General features: G+C 34.0%; 4 protein-coding genes across 6 annotated transcripts; all 4 read left to right on the top strand.

Annotated features, from left to right (window-relative positions):
* The first annotated feature begins 1,685 nt into the window (after positions 1-1,685).
* On the top strand, positions 1,686-7,727 carry LOC130741017 (GATA transcription factor 26-like). Its single transcript, XM_057593778.1, has 8 exons — positions 1,686-2,139; positions 3,591-3,962; positions 4,564-4,993; positions 5,252-5,324; positions 5,695-5,798; positions 6,206-6,392; positions 6,492-6,603; positions 7,096-7,727. Exons 1-8 carry the CDS (start codon positions 2,100-2,102, stop codon positions 7,398-7,400), a joined length of 1,623 nt encoding a protein of 540 aa, XP_057449761.1. The 5' UTR covers positions 1,686-2,099; the 3' UTR covers positions 7,401-7,727.
* A 979-nt stretch (positions 7,728-8,706) lies between these two features.
* On the top strand, positions 8,707-12,408 carry LOC130741016 (uncharacterized). 2 transcript variants are annotated; one of them, XM_057593777.1, is made up of 3 exons: positions 8,707-9,219; positions 10,129-11,748; positions 11,825-11,992. In XM_057593777.1, exons 2-3 carry the CDS (start codon positions 10,282-10,284, stop codon positions 11,840-11,842), a joined length of 1,485 nt encoding a protein of 494 aa, XP_057449760.1. In that variant the 5' UTR covers positions 8,707-9,219; positions 10,129-10,281; the 3' UTR covers positions 11,843-11,992. The 2 variants fall into 2 exon arrangements, with proteins under 2 accessions (XP_057449760.1, XP_057449759.1); XM_057593776.1 differs by having other exon boundaries at positions 8,922-9,219; positions 10,129-12,408.
* Positions 12,409-15,249: 2,841 nt separating this feature from the next.
* LOC130741014 (histone-lysine N-methyltransferase, H3 lysine-9 specific SUVH6-like) lies at positions 15,250-18,672 on the top strand. Its single transcript, XM_057593773.1, has 2 exons — positions 15,250-15,480; positions 16,267-18,672. The coding sequence occupies exon 2, from the start codon at positions 16,421-16,423 to the stop codon at positions 18,392-18,394; it is 1,974 nt and encodes a 657-aa protein (XP_057449756.1). The 5' UTR covers positions 15,250-15,480; positions 16,267-16,420; the 3' UTR covers positions 18,395-18,672.
* A 1,469-nt stretch (positions 18,673-20,141) lies between these two features.
* On the top strand, positions 20,142-23,105 carry LOC130741015 (uncharacterized). Of its 2 annotated transcripts, none has more exons than XM_057593775.1 (7): positions 20,142-20,302; positions 20,398-20,609; positions 20,966-21,087; positions 21,457-21,531; positions 21,976-22,119; positions 22,210-22,269; positions 22,375-23,105. In XM_057593775.1, the coding sequence occupies exons 2-7, from the start codon at positions 20,423-20,425 to the stop codon at positions 22,549-22,551; spliced, it is 765 nt and encodes a 254-aa protein (XP_057449758.1). In that variant the 5' UTR covers positions 20,142-20,302; positions 20,398-20,422; the 3' UTR covers positions 22,552-23,105. The 2 variants fall into 2 exon arrangements, with proteins under 2 accessions (XP_057449758.1, XP_057449757.1); XM_057593774.1 differs by having other exon boundaries at positions 21,976-22,122.
* Positions 23,106-23,663: the final 558 nt, after the last annotated feature.

The following is a 23,663-nucleotide window of genomic DNA, read 5'->3' as shown; positions in this document are numbered from 1 at the left end:
TTTTATGTAAACATTCCATTGTATTTCATATTTTATTTTATTTTTAATTAAATTATAGTATGATAAAATGTTTTTTTAGAGAGAATAATAACTCCACCATGTTCTTTACTCCTTAGCCTTTCAAGCTGACTTTATGGTTATGGTTCCACTTTCAGAGATGGGTTGGACCAAATTTCTTTACAATTTTTTTTTCAAATAATGAAAATTACATGGCACCAAATTAGTCAAATCCATGAGATACCCACTATGTATCATGGACACATTGTTTGTCATTTTGTCTTCCCAGAATTTTATCTTATAAGAAGAAATCGTTTTTTAATTTGGAGAATAAGGTTAAAAAAATATAAGAAAATCGATTCAATCTCATGTTTTGAATACGACTTTTTCATTTTTACATTCCCTAAGTTGGAAATCAGTAGCCATACGCCCCAACCATACATGACTTCTTCTTTGAAAGATAGCGTGCAAGATTCACATCTCTCCTTAATCATCGTTTGATTGAGATCAAATGATGCTAATGGTTGGGTTCATGACCATTGCAACACTCGCTTTAACCATCTATTTTTAACATTTTCTCATCAATTAGTTAAAAATTATGTAGTAGGATTTACTATAAATATAAGTTTCACATTAAATTTTATGAGTTTGCATAAATTTCATTCAATTCATTTTAGTGAATATTCATCCTAATCACACATGAATTGAAATTTTTCTCACATTTCCATATATTTAAATTTTATGTTTATCACTCCCTACGTTAATTGGGATCCTTTTTAGCCACGGGTGCAATTAACAAAAATGTGAGAGGAGTTAAGTATAATTTAAATTTACTTTTTAATTGCCTTTAGATGATTAAATTAAATGATTAAATCAAGGGATGAGAATGTGCTGGAAGGGTTGGAGAGAGTTTGTTGTAAGAAAGATTATGGTCCCTTCATATGTACCTATTAGATAAGTATAAGTGGAATTCATTAAATGTCCATAAAGAAAGAGATAAACACAAAATTTCAATTAGAAAAACAAAAAATAATTTCGTATGAGAGAAGATCTTAATCGAGTTATATTATATGTACCTTTTTATTCCAATATTTTCTTAAATTAAATAAAAACCACATTAAATGCTTTTCAACATCATGTCATCACACACGGCAGAATATAAAATTGTGAATTAGTTATCTCAATCTCCTTTAAAAATATATATATGCAAGAGGAATAAGATTGGTAAGGCCAAAAACATCTCCTTGTTTCTCTCTCTCTCTCTCTGTTTTATTTTTCCCTTTCCCTCACAATATTTGGTTCTGATGAGATCTTACAAAACTAGAACTATTTGAGGCCCAAAAAAATGGATGGTGAAGATGGGATACTTTGAGATTTTATTTGATGAGGATTTGGAAATTGATGATAAGAAGCAAGAAGAAAAGTCCATAGTCAGCAGGATATGTGCAATAATATTCCTTGACACCCTCTGTTTACTTACAAGCTAAGCTCACAGTTTTCAATTTTAATTTCATTTACCAAAACCATAAATTGTAATCTTCCAAATAACATCAACAAATCAATTTTCAAAAAAATCAACAAATTAGAAAAAGAGAAGAGATGGAGGAAAATAAAAAATTAAAAGAATGGAAAAAAGGCAAAAAGAGAAAAAAGAACTGAAACATTTACTTCATACACAATACAAGAGAGGTCACATACACAGACCTTTCTCCTTCTTCTTCTTCTTCTCTCTCTCTCTCTTTCTCTCTCTCACCCATTCAACTTTCTTTTCCTCTTTTCACATTATTTCTGAGATTCCTTCAATGTTCTTCTCTCTTCCTTTGGATTCTACAGATTCCCAGCTAAAACACACATCAATATCTTCAATTCTAGTTCCTCTGTGTCTGTTTTTGTGATTTTTTTGTTAAAGGACCTTCTATTGTTTTTCTGCAAACTATCATTCTGGGTTTTTCTGAGGAATAAAAAGTACTTCAAATCTTCAATATAACTAATATATTTTCAGAGAACTTTCATTTTTTTTATTAGCTATTTGTGAAAAAAAGGTACTTTTTTCTCTCATTTTCTGGATTTTTTCTTCATAATTTTTTGGAAAAGATTGAGACATGGGCAAACAAGGGCCTTGCTATCACTGTGGAGTTACAAGTGAGTTCTTGTTTCTCCAATATACAATATTTTTTTTGATACAGCTTGACCTTTTTTTATTTTTATATGGAGTACTCAACAACTATTTGCAAATTGAGATGTGTTGAAGGAAGAGTTGGTGCCCAGTATAAACTAAGAAAAATTATGCCTGGTCTGCTTAATATTCTGGAAATATACAAATTCAAAAGTATAAGTAATCTTGTTGCATAGAGCATTTGGAACTGAAAACTATGGAAAATTATGATGATTTCTCACTTGTATGATTTTTTTTGCTTCACTCCTTTGTTGGTTTTATTTTCTGGACTATGTTTGAAATCTGAGCCAATGTAACTGGTGCAAATTAAGTTCAGAGTTCATTGAATTTGGGATTTGTTGCATTGATAGGAAGAACACCTTCTGCAGTTAAGGTGTTTACCAAAAAGAGTCAACCCATAGTTCATGTCTTTCCATTTTGATGGAAAGTAGATCAGGGAATTATGCATTTGCACAATGCTGATAGCTAATCCATTCCCATCTTTTGAAAGGATTTTGCAAACTTGTCTTAATTTCCTCTATTAATCAATTCCTCATTGTATCCAATAATCTTGGAGAGGCACTGTATTCATCTCTTAGACATGTTTTTCTCCCTTGCTTTCTGGCTGATGAAAATTTCTTCTCGTGTCTCTTAATGTTTATATTTTCAATCTTTCTCAATTTGTAACCATTGTTTTTGTTCACAATGCTGATCATCTTAATAGAACTAACACTGCAACTTGAGCCTTGAAAATTTTCATTGCTCTCTGAAAATTTAGAAGCAGTTTCCAAAGTGTTCAAGTCATTGCTACTGATGTGCTCTTCAATACTCTAACGCCATCTTTATATAGATAAATGATTGCATTCTCAAAAAGAAGAGAATGTTTCATTTGGACTGCCTTAACTTTGAGGCCTCGAGTGAGACTCAGTGGCTGCTGTTAATCATTTCAGTTCAAATGCAATCATTGTTTTCACTATGAGTCTACAATTGCTCGTAATTTGAGTCTTATACTGGCTGTTTGAGGTTTCTTTGCAGTATCTTGTTTTCCTTGCATAGCAGTATTGATATCTATTAATCTTAGTCATTTACACTAGCTGGATGACAACAATAAAAGACAAAACATTTCTAGCATGAATAGCTAGTTCCTTATACTAGTGAATACTAGCAGATTATGCTATCTCAACCAGGAAGTTGTTGAGTTCAGCTTTCTACTGCATGAAATACAACCTGCAACTATAAATTTAAGCCCAGAGGTTTTGAGCAATGTGCTTCCCAGTACCAAGCTTAATATATTTTTTTTTTGTATGCACCATGAATTGGAGTATCAGAAAATTATGAACACGTTGTTATTAGTCGATCCAATCTGAGATACATCTCTTTTCTTGCTTGTGAGGATGCTAAATGTTTGAAGGTTTCTGACAATTGAGCACTGCAACAGGCACACCACTTTGGCGTAATGGACCACCGGAGAAGCCAATACTATGCAATGCATGTGGGTCGCGGTGGAGGACAAAGGGAACTCTTGTAAATTATACCCCTTTACATGCTCGGCCAGAAACTGATGATTATGAGGATCAAAAGGTTTTCAGAGTAAAAAGCATATCCTTAAATAAGAACAAAGAGGGGAAACCACTCAAAAGAAAGCAGAACCATGACAATTTAGTATCTGGAGGGGTTGCACCTTATTACAACCAGGGATTCCCAAAGGTTGTCGATGAAGATACAAGCAATCGATCAAGTTCAGGATCAGCTATCTCTAACTCGGAGAGCTGTGCACAATTTGGTGGCACTGAGGCTAGTGATCTGACAGGTTGGATGATTACTTAGCAGATTTTATTTGGAAGATATTTCTGCATAACTGATTTGGGTAACATTGGCCATTACTTTGAAATAACACTGATTTTATCATCAGTCAAAATTTATGTTGTAGTACAATCAAGAAGTGCATTATGAAATAACGGAGAATGAAAAAAAGAAATAAATTGTGGAATAGCAGCACAGTTTCACAGTCATTGCTTTTCCTAAAAGGTGCCAAGTGAATTTTTGCTTCTAATTGTACATGGGTGTGCTTTACATTGACAAAAGGATTTGAAGAGTGAATATTTTTCTATCTTTAAGTTCTAGTTGTCTCTTAACGTTTGTAGTAGCATGTTCTTTTTTTTCATAGTATATATATAATGTATATATATGTATATATGTTATTAAGATAATACATTTTTTTTCTAAAAAAATTGAATGTCATGTCTTCCACTTATGCTTAATCTCTCTAGTTCGTCATTCATTGACCAAGATCAAGAACTTCAACTCTTGTGTTATTATGCAAAATATGTACACTCCTGCTTATCAAAACAGATAACCCTTTTCCTTCAATAACAACATGTAATTTAATTTGGATAGTTTGATTAATTTAGGTCCTGCTCAATCAGTGGTCTGGGAGACCATGGTGCCTTCAAAAAAGAGGACATGTGTGGGTCGTCCAAAGCCTTCTTCTGTTGAGAAGCTCACACAAGATTTATGCACTATTCTTCATGAACAACAGTCTTATTTTTCTGCATCTTCTGAAGAAGATCTTCTTTTTGAAAGTGAAACACCTATGGTCTCTGTTGAGATAGGACATGGAAGCATGCTCTTTAGGCATCCTAGCTGTATAGCTCGTGACGAAGAGTCTGAAGCGAGCTCTCTTTCAGTTGATAATAAACAGTGCCCAATAAGTGAGGCATATTCATATTCTGGCGCCATGCTTGTTCATAATAGTTCCAGTCCCATGAACTTCTCATCTCAAGGTGTTGAAAAGGTCAGGAACTCTGCTGACCATGGAATGCACCAGGAGCAACTTAAAAGGCACGCTTTCTTACGCTAGAATAAACTTTTTTGTTATCCAAGAAGTTATTAGTTAACATGGTATAAAAAAATTCATTTTGTTTGTTTCTTCCAAAAGAAAAAGTATATATATATATATTCCTGTATGTAATCTAAGTTAGGGATTTTCTTTGCAAGTGAGTTGGTGAAAAAATATTTCAGATAAATGTGGTCACACTGTTTTGGAGAAGAGACAAACATACTCTATAGTAATTAATATATCTGTTTTTCAACTTTCAGTGACAAGTCACAGCTTGAAAGGGTGCAAATGCTTGGAAATCATGATTCACCACTGTGCTTAATAGATTTAAATGTGAGTAGCATTCCCCTTTCCCTTTCTTGATTGCTTGTTTTAGCTTAAGTTGATAACGTTATTGTATTCTGGCTTGTAATAACTAATAACTAAGTGGGAATAGTTTTTGTCAATCACGGGCTTCATTGATTTGATACACAATTTGCATGATCATTTTTTTAATCTTCTATTAGACCTTTACTTCCTGTTACTATCAGAGCTTTCAAGGTAGCAATTTGATTCAGAGGCTTAGAGAATAGGCACTATTTTCATAATAATTTACTTGTTTCTAGTGTGGTACTCTTGATCTGTATTAAATATTGATATTTGTAGTAATATGCTAGCAGGTAATGCCTGATTGCTTAATGTAATTTTTATTATGCTTGGTTAGGATGTAGTAAACTATGAAGAGTTCTTGAGAATCTTAACAAATGAAGAGCAGCAGCAATTACTGAAGTTTCTTCCTGTGGTTGATACTGCTAAACTTCCAGATAGGTTGGAATTCTACTCTTTTGTGGTTCATCATGTTTTTATTGTAATTGGCCAAGAAATACTGTTTCAAATTCCAATGTTGTTCGAGATTTATAATTCTCATGAAGACTGAAGTAACTTAAATGTGTTTGTGTGGGGAGTGGGGATATATAGCACTATAATTATAATTGAGGAGTGCAAAGAGAATTAAAGTCAATTCATTTGATACATCATTGCTTCATTTTTTCAGTAATAATTTGATAAAATATCCAACTTCCATTTTACATGGCATTGCTTGAATATTTTAGTTTTCTTCATAAAAAATTAAAGTGAGGGTGCAACATATATGTGATGTGACTTTTAAGGGAATATAAGATGTTGAGACCAAGTCCATCCCCATTCATTAATGACTTGTATTGTTGTATATGCAGCCTTAAAGCCATGTTCGATAGCTCTCAATTCAAAGAGAACTTAACTTATTTTCAGCAGCTTCTCTCAGAAGGTGTCTTTGATATCTCTTTGTCAGGAGCAAAACCTGAAGATTGCAAGACTCTGAAAAGATTTGCATTGTCCAATCTGTCAAAATTGAAATGGGTAGAACACTACCATTTTCTTAAGGTTTGTGCTAGTTTATTATTTCCCTATTAGAGATTATATTGATAAATAAACGCATTTACGTTGGTACTGATCAAATATCACATCCTTCTATGGACGCAGAGATGTAAAAGGAGACCTGGAAAATCTGGTACTCCAGGATCTACTAGTACGTCATCAACTAATGTTGCGAACATCAAGAGAGTGCGTGATAGCTGGAATCAAAACTTTCCAGGTTAGCTTAAAATTAACCTCAAAGAAGACGAAATAACAGATCATATACTAAGACCTTGCATTCCAATTATTATCTTTATAATGCCACGATACAATGATGTGTTTGTTGGCTATGCCTTCTAATAGACCTGAGGTTTAAATTGAGGGAATTGGAGGCAGTGAAGTTTGATACTCTCCATTGAAAATTCAGTTTTTCACGGAACTGAACCCTTCCCTCTTTCTGGGTTAAAATGCTTTGATTCATAATTTTATTTGCCGGCAGAGTGAAAACTGAAAAATGTTAGTTGTAGTATAGTATTTAATCAGTGCTATTGAAAACAGACCTTTTTTTTATTTGTTTGTGGGGCTCATGGCACTCAAAATACTGAGTAAAAAAAATCAATAAATGTTGTGCATTTACTGAGAGATGTCAAGAAAGTTGTGTAACTAGTTAGAACTGAATTTTTCGTTATTAGTTCTGTTTATGAGTTAACTGATGAAAAGCAAATTTCAGAGTTGAAGCCGATAATGAGAAACCCCAAAAGGGTGATCACAAAAGCTGGTTGTGAGGGCAAAGAAGTTGTAGAAGATGGCGCTAGCAATAGTCCAAAAAGCCTGTTTCCTTTGCCTCGTGCTGCTAGCTCGCTCTTCCTGGATTCTTTAAACTTTGCTGAAGAGAGTTCTGATCAGGATCTACTGCTAGATGTGCCATCTAACAGTTCTTTTCCACAGGCAGAGCTTCTATGCCCAACTTTAAGCTTTGGCGCTCAAGCCAGCACTAGTAGTAGCTCAGCATACTCACATCTTGTCCACCGTTAAGTGAGTGTTTGAATTTCCGTGGAACTCGACGCTACAAAACTTCTGCATTTGTGCGTTTGAATTTGTAAAATCACATTTGTGTTAGTGCAGACGGAGACACAAACACGCACTTAGTAATCTTTGCCGGGTTACTTCAGTGGCATTGAGCAGTACTGTCATATATTTTACATCTTAAAGGATATGATGGTTGTGCTTACAACCTACTTAAACTTGGATTGGATTGGATTGTCAACTATGGAAGTTGGCTGGGCTTTTTGTACAGGTTGTCACAGATTGTAACATATTGCATGAAATGAGGAGTGGTAATCTCTAGAGTTTTGTATGCAACCACAGTTTTTATGTAGGTTGAATAATTTAGACACATTTTCCCCCAACTTAAGTATAAAACAAATAAAATGGGAAGACAAAGCTCTGTCAAAACAATTCCATCTCACACTTAATCTCTAGTAGCCCCACAAAAGAAAAGAAAAAACATAATTTCACCATTTTTTCTTAGTTGAGATTTTTTAATTACCTTCAACATGGGATTCAGGGTTATCTTTTACAAGTGCTATCTGTTAACAACAAACCAAAGGAATTTTCTCATATATTGCAAAAGGATCGGTTACAACTTTTTATATATATATGTATATATATATATATATAGACTAATGGACCATATAATAGGTCTCTAAACTCAAAAGTGTGCAGTAGCTAAATTGCATTATCCGGTGCATAGAGTCACTAAGTTATCAATACCTACTAGACATTATTACTACTACCTATTAAACCTAACTAGGTAATTAAAGTTAAGAGAGAGAAAACTTGAAAATTAACACTCCTCCTTGTGAGTTCTTGCACACTCCAACCTTGTTCTTAGAACTTCAAACTTGCTCTTGGAGAGAGCTTTAGCTATACTAATATCAAGCAATTTGATTCTCAAAACTACAATGCTCTACATTCTGTCACTTTTCAAATCCATCTCCCATGTTATGCTTGAATTGCTTTAACGAATTTGAGTTGTTTTCAATGTCCACCAAATCATCATATCAGACAAAGAAACGATAAGCATTTAACTGTTTGGCTTCTTTATCCAACACCTTTTTTTTATTTATTATAAAATTATATGAAAATATTATTCTATAGTTTTTTTTTTCAAAGTACTTAAAAAAAAATTAAAATTAAAATTATATAATATGAGAAAATAAAAATGTTGTGTGTTACAACGGACGAAACTTAACAAACTAATTTTAATTTTGATTGGTTAGATTTCTCTTTTTTTAGCCAAACAACATCATATATTCCGCCAAATAACTAACTGCAGTGCCCCCGTAGGATAGCTCAAGTGGTTGGAGTTGGGGGACATATAAGAGGTCCAGAGATCAATTCCTAACGGGTGCAATTTATCTTTCTGATGTACCAAAAAATAACTAACTACAGTTAAACACGTTGGATTTCGGTGTTTTCGTGTTGTATGCTTTTGCAACAAATAGCATTCCTCAGGGGAAAAATACAAAAAATCACGTTGAAGTTTTTGACATTAACTATAGTTAGTAATTTAATTAACCAGAGTTAACTTATTAATAGTAACTTTTATTTCTTTCCTTTGGTTTTCTTTTGAAAGCTGAGGTGGCGTTCTTTTCTCTTTTCAGTTAAATTTCTGAAAGCACGTCATTTCCATTTCTTCTTCTTCTTCTTGTTCTTCTTCTTCGTTCCTTTCTTCGAATCTTCGTGAACCACTCACACATTGCAAATGCCTCAGCCATTGTAGCTTATTGGAGATGCTATCGAACTTCCCAAGCTTCTACTTCACTCTCATCACGTTACATATTCATTCCAGGTACCTCAACTCTGATCACCGTTTCTCCTTTTTCTTTTTCCAGATTTACATATTTTCTTACCCATATTGCATGCTTAGTTTGTGCCCTAATTTTCAGTTCAAAATGTTCTCATGAATGTGTTCGATATAGTAGAATGCTAGATTTCTTCATTTATTTTGGATGCATGGGTAATTTCTATGTGTATGTATGCATTTCACATGAATTTGGGTGATACATGACCTTACAAGAGGTGTATTTTGCAAAATGCTTCCAGTTTCTGGTGACTCTATCTACATGATACTCCCTTTTGAGATTGAGATATGGCTTTAGAACTGTAACTCTGTAACTATATAATAGGAAAAAGTACCTCTGAATTCTGAAATCTCAACCATCAAAATTGCTTATGTGATGATGCTAACGGGGAAGATGATCAGAAGGGTTCAAAGAATAACTAGTTACTGGTTAGGGGCAAAATTATGTATAGGGTTCTCCATTTTTGTATAATGTAATTTGAACCCTTCAAATTTTATATCTTAGACTCTCAAACTCTTATGTTTGTTCCTGTCCCTGTTGTCAGTTTTTGGAGCTGTTAGCAGCTGCTACTTTAGGGTTTTGTAAATTGATCATCTTAATTGTATTTTTACTATGTAAATTGTGGTTGAGTAGCCAATTTATATGAAAATATTTCACTGTCTTCTTTGTCTAATGTTAAAGCCTTTTTGCAATAAGGCTTGTGCTTTTTGGCATCTTTAGCCTCAAGGCGTTTTTAACCTTAAAGTTCATTTCAACTTTGATTAGCGAATGTTAACTCTTTATTTCTCATTTTTTTACCTCTAGTAATTTTTTTTCCATTTATTTTGTGGTCTCGAATTTTTTGTGTAGTTTTTCATTTTCTTTTGCCGTTTCCTTGGATGGCTTCCTGTTTGCAGAGTAAAAAGAAGAGTGCAGGGTCATCAGTGTATGGGGATTTGAGTTGATTATGGGGATGGGGATTTGGAGAAAGATGAATTTGGAGCTACCAAGATGAATGACCTCATCAATCAATTGTGGTTATTGTGAAGAAAAAAATTGGGAAGTCATTGATGGAAAATAGGGTCTGCACTTTCCTTGGTCGACCCATGCGGCGTAAATTTCCAACCACTCATGATTTACCAAAAGGATGTGGACAATTTGCTTCAAGGTTCAAGCTGGATATTACTGATTCTGATTGTGCTAATAATACAATTGTTGAGTATAAGAATGGTGAACATTTAGAGGGTGGCACTGACATAATTTCTAAGTGTGAAAAAGACACTCAACATTCTGAGTTAAAAAATGACACGTTTCTCACTGAGAAGGAAAATCCTGTGGTCTCATCTCTTCAGCTGGATGAGCCTACTTTATCAACTGATGATCTGGCAAACACGCCATTGGCGGGCATTGAAACTTCGGCTACAAAGTTTGCAAGAACAGAAAAATCTGTACAACATGATTCCACAGTGGGTGAGTTTGCTCCACATAAAGTTTCAGCCATTCGTGATTTACCAAAAGGATGTGGACGATTTGCTTCATGGGCTGATTCTGATTGTGCTAATAAAAGGGCTGAAGGTAGTTTACCAAACGGACGTGGTCAACAGGCTTTGACTGTAAATGACAACAAGAGAAAGCATGTGGACATTGTTCAAGCAGATTCTGAAGGCAATGCTAATTTGCCATCAGAAAACAAAAGAGTAAAGTACATTGCACTTCCTGAGAAAAGTAATCATCATCAGGTTTCAACAAAGACCAAGGCCACAGTTGTTCAGGAGGAAAGTAGGGATGCTGGTAAGGTTGAGAGAACATCAGGGCTAGTTCACCCAAAAGTCCAAAGACTAGTTCAGCCTTGGGATATGCCTACTGTGCAGCATAAGTTGAAAGGAGATTATAATAGATTGCCAATCTCATCCGACAGGAAAGAAGTGCCAGGCTTGACGGATATATCAGAATGTCTGTGGAGGTCTGATGAATGTTCCTCCAAATCTAATTTGTTTGGTGGTACAAATGAAAGCAAGGGAAGGAAAGCTGATTTTTTTGCACAGCTTGACAGGTCTAAAGCTATTGTCAAGGCGCAAAATGCCCTGAATCATTCTGTGCAGAAGCCATTGAAACAGAAAATGGGAAGTGCCCCTTCTAATGATAGGGGTCAAATTCTATTTTGGGGAAAGAAGGATTCTCTTCACCCTAATAAAAATAACAACTTCCAAATTGTCCCAAAATCACATAACAATTTGAATGGTCATGAGAATGTGGCACGGAGTAAAGTGAGGGAAACAATGCGCTTGTTTCAAGATCTTACTAGAAAGCTTTTGCAAGAAGTCGAAGCAAAGCCAAATGGTCGAGCTAGGGTTGATTTACAAGCAGCGAAGATCCTAAAGGAGAAAGGGAAATATGTCAACACAGGCAAGCAGATCTTGGGATCTGTCCCCGGGGTTGAAGTTGGGGATAAATTTCAATACAGGGTGGAGCTTAATATAATTGGCCTTCATCGCCAGATTCAAGGTGGTATAGATTATGTGAAGCACAATGGCAAGGTACTTGCAACGTCTATTGTTGCATCTGGGGGTTATGCTGATGATATGAATGATTCAGATGTTTTGATATATACAGGGTCGGGTGGAAATGTGATGAGCAATGATAAGGAACCTGAAGATCAGAAGCTCGAGCGGGGAAATCTTGCTTTGAAGAATAGTAGTGACAAACAGAATCCCGTTAGGGTGATACGTGGCTCAGAATCAGCGGATAAAAGATACAAGACATATGTTTATGATGGATTGTATAAAGTTGAGTCATACTGGCAGGATAAGGGGTCACATGGGAAGCTTGTTTACAGGTTTTGCCTGAAAAGAATCCCTGGTCAACCAGCGATTGCTTTGAAGAGAAGATAAGGGAATTATGCACTTGTACAATGCCAATAGCTAATCCATCCCTGACTTTTGAAAGGATTTTACAAAGTTTTCATTTCCACTACAATTTAATTCATCAGTAATCTTAGACAAGCGTTGTAATTCCTCTCTCAGACATGTCTTACTCCCTTGCTTTCTGGCTGATGAAAATTAATACTCGTGCCTCTTCATTGTATATTTTCAAGCTTTCTCAACTTGAAACTATTGTTTTTTGTTCACAATGCTGATCACCTTGATAGAACTAATCCTGCAACTTGAGCCTTTGAAATTTTCATTGTTTTTCTGATACTCCCTCCGTTTCTATATAACTGACACTATTTATAGCTGAATTTTATTCCTAATTATCTACCACTTTACAAAGTTCAAGAGAGCATTGATTATATTTTACCAATTGCACCATTCATTTATTGGTGGTAGGAAAATTGAAAAGTTAGAATTAATAAAAGAGATAAATGGTATAATGGGAAGTTAGATAGGGTATAATGGGAAGTTAGAATGTAATATTATTAAAACAATAACATTAATTGATATTTCTTAATACTTGTGCAACAACCTTAAAATGTCAGTTATAGTCTAGCGCAATCTTTAGTATAGAGTACAATGATTGCAGTCCCATAAAGAATAGAATGTTGCATTGGGACCGCCTAAACATTGATGTTCTCACTACAATTGTCCTTGATTGATTTGTGTACTTACTATCTCGTTTCCTCGCAAAACGGTGTTGATATCTATTTATGTTAAGGGCCCGTTTGGTGGTCAGGACAGGATAGGATATGACATGATAGTAATAATATCATGTTGTTATCTGTTGTTTATTGCGCCAGCAGGATAGGATAACACTATCATGTCTCCAATCATATCCTGTCCATCATGTGTAAAAGTTATCCTGAGGGAGGAGCTATGATAGAGCAGGATAGGATATCAGTTATATATATTTTTTTTCAGTATCCTAACTCCAAATTAATTTATTTTATTATTATATAATTTATAATAATATTAATTAATAAATATAAAATATTAATTTAACTAAAATAATAAATAAATAAAATTATTATTCATAAATAGTAAAATAGACTACTCACTTACAAATATTGATTTATTAATAAAAATAGACTAATTTAATATTTTCATCTCCTATTATTTAAAAATTATTTGTCTACTTATATGATAATTTAAATCTAAAATACTTTTGAAATAATAATATTTTTAGTTTAGTTAATTTTTATTATTTATCACGTGTCACAATTAAGTGAAAACCAATTGGTTACAAATATTGATTTTTTTTAATAGTAATAGAATAATTTTCTATTTTCCTCTCCTATTATTTAAAATTATTTATCTACTTATATAATAATTTATAATTTAAATATAAAATACTTTTGAAATAATAATATTCTCAATTTAGTTAAATTTTATTGTTAATTATCACGTGTCACAACTAAGTGAAAACCAATTGGTTAATTGCATAATTTTATTTAAATATAGGCTATGTTCAAAACAATAAAATAGGCTAATTAATAAAATTTAAATTAATTTTAGTTATTTTAAAATATAGGCTTATTCATGAAAATGTATAAAAAATTAAATTTAATAGAATGGTCAATTTTTAAATGTATTTTTTATTCAAATAAAAATTTGATACATTTTTCATTATTATATCATGTCATTATCATGTGCACCCCAAACACAGGATATGATAAGAAGAGTCTATCCTACTCTGATCTTGTCATATCTTCTTGCTATCATGTTCACATATCATATCCTGACTACCAAACGGGCCCTAAACACTTAAAACTAACTGGATGACACCAGTGAAATAGACAAAATTTCTAGCAGGAATAGCCAGTTCCTTATGTTTGAAGATTTTTAAGAACCGAGCATTGGATCAGGCACATCCAGTACTATACAACGGATGTGGATCGCGGTGGAAGAGAAAGCGAACACTGGCAAATTATACCCCTTTACATGCTTGGGCATAAACGGATCATTATGATTGAGGATCAAAGGGTTTTCAGAGTAAAAAACATATCGTTAAATAAGAACAATGGGTTGAAATCATTCAAAAGAAAGCATAATCATGATAGTTTAGTATCTGGAGATATTGCAGCTCATTACAACTAGGGATTCCAAAAGGATGTAGATGAAGATACAAACAATCAATCAAGTTCAGGATCAGTGAACTGTGCATAATTTTGGTCATTCAAACCTGATGTTTAGTTTTTCTTCTTGGAGCTAAGCCGCTTCATGTAACATAAATAAATAAAGAGCATTCTACATACTTTAACCATTAGGGCCCGTTGGGTGAATATGATAAGCAGACATTATAGGATAATGTAATCATATTCTGCTCTAATTTGTTATTTGTTGCGCCAACAGGTTAGAATAACGCAATATTGTCCCTTATTATATTATGTTCATCACGAGTAAAAGTTATATTGAGGGGAGCTGAGATATAATTATATTGACAGGATATGATAACAATTTTCTATTCTTTTATTTAGTATCCTTAAATTCAATTATTTCAATATTCTTATTTTATATAATTTATAATAATATTAATTAATAAATATAAATATTAATTTTAGTAATATACTAATTTTATTATTTATCATTACTAGTTCTTATTTCCAAGTGAAAATTATTTAGTTACTCATAAATTTAATTAAAAAAATGAACTAATTTATTAATTGCGAAAATATTAAATTTACTCATAAAATAATTAAATTATCATTATCACTTAGTTAACATTATTTTTTATTTATATTATAATAAAAATAAATAAAATTATTATCCAATAATAGTGAAATGGAATACTCACTTATAAATATTAATTTATTAGCAGTAAATATATACTAATTTTATCATATCTTATCATTATTCTGTCCACCTCAAACACAAAATAAGATAAGAGTCTACCATGCTTTTATCAAATCTTGTCATTATCCAATTCTCTATCTTATCATATTATAATCGTCAAAAAAAAAGTTAGGAAAATATTTGATAAAATTGTTAAGTGACCTATTAACATATTAATGTGTCATAAATGATACTACATGTTAAAATATTATTAGAAAAATGTAACATAGAGAAAATAATTTTTGTCCTTCCCTCCGTATTAGTCTCCTTCCCTTCCATTTTTTCAGACACAAACAACATCATGTGTCAGTTTTCTAAGGTGCGGTGTGCTGAGGTTATTCATTCTGTCTGTGACGTTTCGCTTTGTATCTGAACCTCGTCTTTTCCTCTTCTTCTCTATTCTCACTGTACATCACTCTCCTTCTTCTCCGTTCGAATCTTCCACAGCCCCTCACAGCGAAGCAATCTACTACACTCATCCTTCAATTTCACATCGCACTCGAGGTAGCTGCCATGTGACCATTTCCCCTTTTGATTCCTGAATTTAAATCTTTCTTAACCTAATTGCATGTTTTCACATTCCTTTCATCATGTTAGTTTTCCTTTATGTTTGTGCCCAATTTAGATCGTTCAGCTGAAACTATGGTCTGTTATTAGATGCCTTTGAATGATTAATTATATGTGGAAGATAGGAAACAGGACAAGGGACCATTGTATCATAACAATCTTGAAACAACTAATAAAATCAGTGTTGAAAATTTTTGGAATTGTAAATTTGTTGGATATACTAGAATGCTAGATTTCTTTATTTATTTTGGATGGGTAATTTGTATGTGACTGACTATGTGTATATATTTGGGTGGTAGTATATGACCTTATATCTTGCACTGTCCAACTCTTGTTTGTTTCTGTCCCTGTTCCCTGTCTCTGGGGCTATTAGCAGCTGCTAGTTTAGGATTTGTAGATTGAGCATCTTAATCTCTTACATTTACTATAAAATTTGTGTTTGAATAGTTACTACTTACTAGTCAATTTATATGAGGATATTTCACTGTCTTCTTTTTCTAATGTTAATGCCTTTCTTCAATAAGGCTTGTGCTTTTTGACATAGCTAGCCTCAAGGCGTTTTTACCCTTAAAGTTCATTTCACCTTTGATTAGTAAATGTTTATCTTTTTATTTCTCGTTTTCACCTCTAGTAATATGTTTTCCATTTATTTTTTGGTCTCCAATTTTTTGTTTAGTTTTTCATTTTATTTTCCTGTTTCCTTGGATGGCTTCCTGTTTGCAGAGTAAAAAGAAGAGTGCGGGATCATCAGTGTATGTGGATCTGAGTTGAGTATAGGGGTGGGGGTTTGGAGAAAGAGAGGAATTCGGAGTCTTCAAGTAGACTGACCTCATCAATCAATTGTGGTCATTGTGAAGAAAAATTTGGGAAGCCATTGATGGGAAATGGGGACTGCACTATCCTTGCTCGACCCATGTATAAGCGGCGTAAAGTTTCTGCGGTTCGTGATTTCCCTGAAGGATGTATACCATTTGCTTCAAGGAACGATCCAGTTTTAAAGGTTGATATTACTGATTCAGATTGTGCTAATAATACAACTGTTGAGGATAAGACTGATGAACATTTAGAGGGTGGCACTGATAAAAATTCCAAGTGTGAAAAAGACACTCAACATTCTGAGTCGAAAAATGATGCGTTTCTTACTGAGAATCTTGATCAAACAATTGACTGTGGTTTGAAGAAGGAAAATTCTGTGGTCTCATCTCTTCAACTGGATGAGCCTACTTTATCAAATGATGAACCTGGAAACGTGCCATTGGTGGGCATGGAAACTTCAGACACAGAGTTTGCAAGAACAGAGAAATCTGTAAAACATGATTCCACAGCAGGTGAGGTGCCTATGATTGATGGTTCAAAACCATTGTCATCTGATATCAATGTTTCTTGTTCTGGTGCTTGTATGGGGAAGGCTGGAACTAGAAGGTATCTTCCTCGGAAAAAAGTTTCAGCTGTCAGAGAGTTTCCTCCTTTATGTGGACGTCATGCTCCCCGTCTTAGTAAGGATGAATGTCGCAAGAGGATCTCTTCTTTGAATAACAAGAGAGCGGGTCAACAGGTTTTGGCTGTAGATGACAGTCCATTAAAAAAAACAGCAGCCAATGATGTAAAAGAAAGCAACATTCAAGATGAATACAGTAAGAGAAAACTTGCAGACAATGTTCAAGCGGATTTTGAAGGGAATGCTAAATTGCCATCAGAAAACAAAAGAGGAAAGCACATTGCACTTCCTGAGAATAGTAATCATGATCAGGTTTCAATAGAGACCAAGGCAGTTGTTAAGGAGGAAAGTAGGGATGCTGTAAAGGTTGATGGAACATCAGGGCTAGTTCATTATAAGTTGAAAGGAGATAATAGTAGATTAGCAATCTCATATGACAGGAAAGTAGTGCTAGGCTTGCCAGCTCAATCAGAATGTCCGTGGAGTTTTGATGAATTTTCCTCCAAATCTAATTTGTTTGGTGGTACAAATGAAATCAAGGGAAGAAAAGCCGATTTACTTTCAGGGCCAGACAGGTCTAAAACTGTTGTCAAGATTCAAAATGCTCTGAATCATTCGGTGCAGAAGCCGCTGAAAAAGAAAAAGGGAAGTGCCCCTTCTAATGATAGGGGTCAATTAGTAATTTGGGAAAAGAAGGATTCTCTTGACCCTAATGAAAATGATGAAGACTTCCATATTGTCCCAAAATCACATAATCTGGGTGATCATGAGAATGACTCAAATGTGACACGAAATAAAGTGAAGGAAGCATTGCGCTTGTTTAAAGCTGCTTGTAGAAAGCTTTTGGATGAAGTGGAAGAGAAGTCAAATGAGCGAGCTAATACTTCAAAGAGGGTTGATCAACAAGCTGCGAAGATTCTTAAGGAGAAAGGGAAATATGTCAACACAGGCAAGCAGATCTTGGGATCTGTCCCCGGGGTTGAAGTTGGTGATGAATTTCAATATAGGGTGGAGCTTAATATAGTTGGCCTTCATCGCCAGACTCAAGGTGGCATAGATTATGTGAAGCACAATGGTAAAGTACTTGCAACATCTATTGTTGCATCGGGGGGTTATGCTGATGATATGGATGATTCAGATGTTTTGACATATACAGGGCAGGGTGGAAATGTGATGAGCGCTGGTAAAGAACCTGAAGATCAGAAGCTTGAGCGGGGAAATCTTGCTTTGAAGAACAGTAGTGAGGAAAAGAATCCTGTTAGAGTGATACGTGGCTCTGAATCATCAGATGGAAAATGCAAGAGATATGTTTATGATGGATTGTATCAAGTTGAGTCATACTGGCAGGATGTTGGGCCACATGGGAAGCTGGTTTACAAGTTTCGCCTGCGAAGAATGATATTTGCAGATTAATATGCATAGAAGGAAGATTTGCTGGCCAATATAAACTAATTGTGTGGTCTGCTTAATATTTTGGAAATGTATGAATTCCACAGTACAAGTAATCCTGTTGCATAGAACATTTAGAACTGAAAGCTGTGGAAAATTATAATGATTTCTCACGTATATGTTTTTTTTTTTCCTTCACTCCTTTGTTGGTTTTAATTCTTTTTGGACTGTGTTTGAAATCTGAGGCAATGTAACTGGTGCAAAACAAGGAAAAACAAGTTCAGAATTCATTGATTTTGGAATTTGTTGCATTGAAAGGAAGAACACCTTCTGCAGTTAAGGTGTTTACCAAAAACAGTCATCCCATAGTTCGTTCACGTCTTCAAATTTTGATCATTTGATGGAAAGTAGATAAGGGAATTATGCATTTGTGTTATTCTTGAATCACAAGTTATTCTTCAAAGTATGTGACACCCCACAACCACAGCATCAGATTCTAAAGGATCATTTTATCTTAAGTTTGGAAAATACAAGTGAATCTACGTTTAGTAGAGATACACGTCATATTGAAGCAATAAATAGTTGCTTTTGAAAAGACAAATTCACGTCTATTTCATCTAGAATTGAAACCAAACATCCAAATAACTACAAGTAAAAGTAGGAATCCGAATCACTTATTTTCTCCTAGTCATTTTTTTTTGTCATCATCCGTGGCTCAAATCCTCAAGAATTACTTCCCCCCTTGGCAATTTGGTCATCTTGAAACATAGACTCATCTCAAGCAACAACTAGTGATGTAACCATCATTAGTATATTTTTCTTAGTCCAAAATCACACTCTCAAGACAATTCTCACTCTTGTGGTCATACCTTTCGCAAGCAAAGTAGATGAAATGCAAACCGTCATATTCTAGATTAAATTCTTCACCAAGAACCATGTAGGTAGGTCAATCAACACAAATTGTAGCCAATTTTTTTTAAGGAGTGAATGGAAGTGTGAGTATCCACCTTCATTAGAGTGTCTAGTAGGGAATTAAGTCTCCATAGGAATGTGTGTTTATAAAGCCCCATAAGCAATTAAGGAAGCCTAATCCAAACATCCACTTTGTGTACCTAACTGTTCTCAGCTTTGAACACGAGTCTCTACCGTTGAACCATAAGGTAGTGGTTAGCGATCATCCATGGCCCCTCAAATAAGGTCAACTGATAGTCTTTTTTCAGTAACAAACCTACCATAAAATAGTCATCGGTGAGATCAATCACTTTGACATGACCTTCCCGAGCCCATACACTAATATTTTATTTTGAATCAAATAAAAAAAAAATTGATCTTTTAATTTTTTTACTCTCTCGTTTTATTTTTCAAAGCATAAAAAAAAGAATTTTGATTATTTTGTCTTTTCTATAAAAAGTAAATTTTATATTTTCTCCTCTCTTCAATTCCTATGCTTGCGACCACATTGAAGGACAACAAAAGCAGGGTTTTTCACTTATCCCTACGACCCTACCACAACACCACCTTCACTCTCTTGAAATTCACAGACACTGAATCGTCTCAAAGTTCAAAACTTTCTCTACATTTTTCAATCCCTTTGCTTCAAAAAATTCACTGCTACAACCACTGATTGATCCGAATCCCAAATTATTAAGTTGAATGTTATTCAACCATATAAAATTTTCATTACCAACATCAAATACTTTTCAAAACAATAAATAAATTCAAAGGTTATCAATATATCATATTAAATATTTCATTTTCTAAAATAATTTTTAATGTCATAAATAAATACAAAAGCTTATTCATTTTCAATCCTCATTAGAGGATGTTATAGGAAGCGATGCACTGTGATGATCACCGTTTCTTACCGTAACCGCCACGCTCCGACGGAAACCGCTCGCCGGACTCATCCTCCGATTTCAAATCACACCGGAGGTAACCTTTCCCTCATTTTCGGATCGTTAATTTTTGCGTGTATGAGATTTGAAGAGGTTGATAATGTAATGTTTATTGTGAAATTTTCCATGTAGCTCCTGTAACTGAAAGCTTGAAGCTATGGAAAGTGACAATAGCTGCAGCTTCTCTTGTTTATCTTCAATTGTTGCCATTTCAACTGCAATTTTGGGCATTTTGGCTGTCACCTTGTTCTTGGTTCGTGTCCTTTATGTCATGTATTGTAGCGGCAAGCCATTGACCCAAAGAGCTTCAAAACCTGTTACAACCCTTATCGTTTTAGGATCAGGTTTGAGCTTTGCTTTTCCTTCTTTTCCATCTATATCATAACATTTTATTAACAATTCTACAATTTAGTTTTAGGCCCGATTTGGAATAGCTTATTTGAGCTTATTTTATAGCATAATCGATTATGTAAGTGTTTGGAATAACTTATGTAAATAGCTTATGATCTACATATAACTGTTTTTAGCTTATTTTCATAATCTGGTGAGATTCTGATGAGATTAGCTTATGAATAAGAGCTTACGTTATATTTCAATAAATTTCTTATTAGCTTGTGAATAAGCGCTTTATCGCATAAAGCGCTTTGTCATATGTGCTCAAATAAATTGTTTATCCAAACATACTTTTACTCTTTTGTAGGCGGTCACACTGCTGAGATGCTTAATCTATTGAAAGCATTACAGAGAGAAAGGTTTAGTCCAAGATTCTACGTTGCTGCTGCTACTGATAATATGAGTCTTGAAAAAGCTCAAGAGTTGGAGGTTGATAATTTGCTTGACTTTATAAGTACCTTTTTCTATTTAATTAATTTTGTTTTTTTTTGTGCCCTTTTTTTTTAGTTGGTTGCTTGGTGCATCTTTGTTGTAATATATGGGTTAAATATTAATTGTTTGTTTTAGTGACTTAACAATAGATGTTCCGTGGTTTATGTCTTATATTGGGTTTTGATGATGATAAGGAAATTAAAGATGAGATTCCATGGAACTCTTTGTTTGGGGGTAAATATTGGCTGAAGTGCAGTGTATTTGGTTGAGAAGAATTAGAGTTAACTCATACTTAATTATAAATTCAACCTAGTGTATGGTGCCACATTTTCTTCACTGATTTCTGTCATTCTGTCTGATTTGCAGATTGGTACAAGCAAAGTATTCCACAATGGAAAAGAGCTAAAAAAGATAAGCAGAACTCAAAGACGACTACATTTGGTGAGCAATTGCTAGTTTTTTCCTGCTATTTTCATTTTCTGATTCTGTTTCTTATACAGAGAATTAGTTTCGTACAATTAGGGATGTCATACAAGTGGTAACACCCCCTCATAAGGAATAATCTAGAAGCAGGTAAAATTAACAGGAACAAATTCAAATAAACTGCATGAACAAATTCAAATATAAATGTCCAGCCATTTGGGTCTGTGGCTGGCTCTTTTGTGCCTGGTGAAGTGTAGAACGGATGGCCCGAATGTGTTGCTACCACAGATCTTGAACTTTTTCCAAATACACACACAACTCTAACATTCTGTTTTCTATTTTCTTCTATTGGTATAGGTTCAAAATGTGAATTTTTTGCAAGAGTTCAATCTGCTCTGAAATTTACTTCTAAGGGGTGTCAATGAGTTACAAATTCTAATCAGAAATGGTTTTTTTCTGCAGAATGGAACAAATTTTACTGATAATGTATATTACATGAAGATATCTCGAAGTAGGGAAGTTGGTCAATCATATATAACGTCGGTTTGGACTACTTTAGTTGCAATGGTGCATGCACGGCGGCTGATGATTGAAATTAAACCTCAAGTGGTACTAACTACTAAGTCTCCTTAATTAGTTCTATTATTTATCTATGTTTAGCTTACAATTTGAGTAATTCTTATTGCTACTATCCAGATACTTTGCAATGGACCTGGAACTTGCATTCCCCTATGTGCAATTGCATTTATATTTAAGGTTCATATTCCCATCATTACTCTGTTATTGTTTCCTTAATTTGTTTAGTCCGATCCATTGGACAATTTATGATATTACTGAAGTGCGTTTAAACGTCTACAATAGGTGCTGGGAATCAGATGGTCATCAGTTTTCTACATTGAGAGTATTGCGAGAGTGAGAAGGCTCTCCTTGAGTGGCCTGCTCCTGTACAAGTTGCGGATCGCTGATCAACTTTTTGTTCAATGGCCCCAGCTGCAACGACAATATCCGCGAGCTACCTATGTTGGTCGACTCATGTAACCGTTGGTTCCTTTGACCTCATTCAAGAGAAATTTGTATTTTGCAGCCCGGAAACCAAACATTTTGCTCAATTATAAGCAACTCATTCTATACTAATATTGGAGGCAACAAGACATCTTTTGAAGGCAACATTCTACCTGTTCGTGATACTGTTTGGTCTGCATTTTATGGTTGTGCTGATATCATGATAGATAATATGTCAAGTAACCACAAGCCGTTTGATCACAAAGGCTCTGATACCATGGCAAGTAACCAATTTTCTCAAAAGCTTGGGTAAGGATCATATGAATGATTTTAAATTATTTTTCTAACAAAAAGCCACTATAGAGAGACATGCACAGTACTACAATAGGGATGCATCATCCCCAACCCAACATATATCTAACTCAAAGAATAGTGTTTGTCCGCCAATACTAACTAACAATTCCGAAACACAGGTTGAGCTAACACCTACCATTAACAACTTTCCGGTGTAGATTATCCTCCCTATGTAGCTTTCTTGGAATATTTGTAAGACCCTGATATTTTATAAATATTTTTAATTTTTGTTTTCATTATCATGTTGGTGCATGAAATTATGTGAATTTTAACAGTAATATTACTATATTAATACTACGAAGGTTTTCTTGATAAAATACTATTATAAAATATATGTGACATGACAAAATATTGTTGACGTGACAGAATTTTGTGGACCACACCTTGATGAGGTGTGTGGGGCTTGATGAGGTGTGTGGGGCGTGAGTTATAGGAATGTTCCTGAGGAAATATTTGTTTAATTTTTGAATTAAGATATTTGTTGATTTTTTTTGATATTTTGTGAATCGTTAGGATTTGAATTTTATTAATTAAGAGGTAAGATAAATTTGATTTTAAATTGAGAGATTTAAAAACCGAAAAAAAAGGTTGAGAGATTCAGTTAGTTGAGATATGTTAGAGATTTTTTTTTATGGAAGAAATATGTTAGAGATTTAAGATTGAATTTACTTTATTTATTTTAAATACATGATCTTTGAGTATATTGAATTAATTAAATAATTTTAAAGAAACAGCTCAAACACAATCAGATTATTCTAAAAATAAGATACTTATTAGTTTTTTTTTTTTTGGTC

Source organism: Lotus japonicus, chromosome 2 (assembly GCF_012489685.1).
Source record: "Lotus japonicus ecotype B-129 chromosome 2, LjGifu_v1.2".
NCBI classification, from domain to species: Eukaryota; Viridiplantae; Streptophyta; class Magnoliopsida; order Fabales; family Fabaceae; genus Lotus; species Lotus japonicus.
Note: the sequence above shows the minus strand (reverse complement) of the source record. Positions and strands in the feature narration are given on the sequence as shown.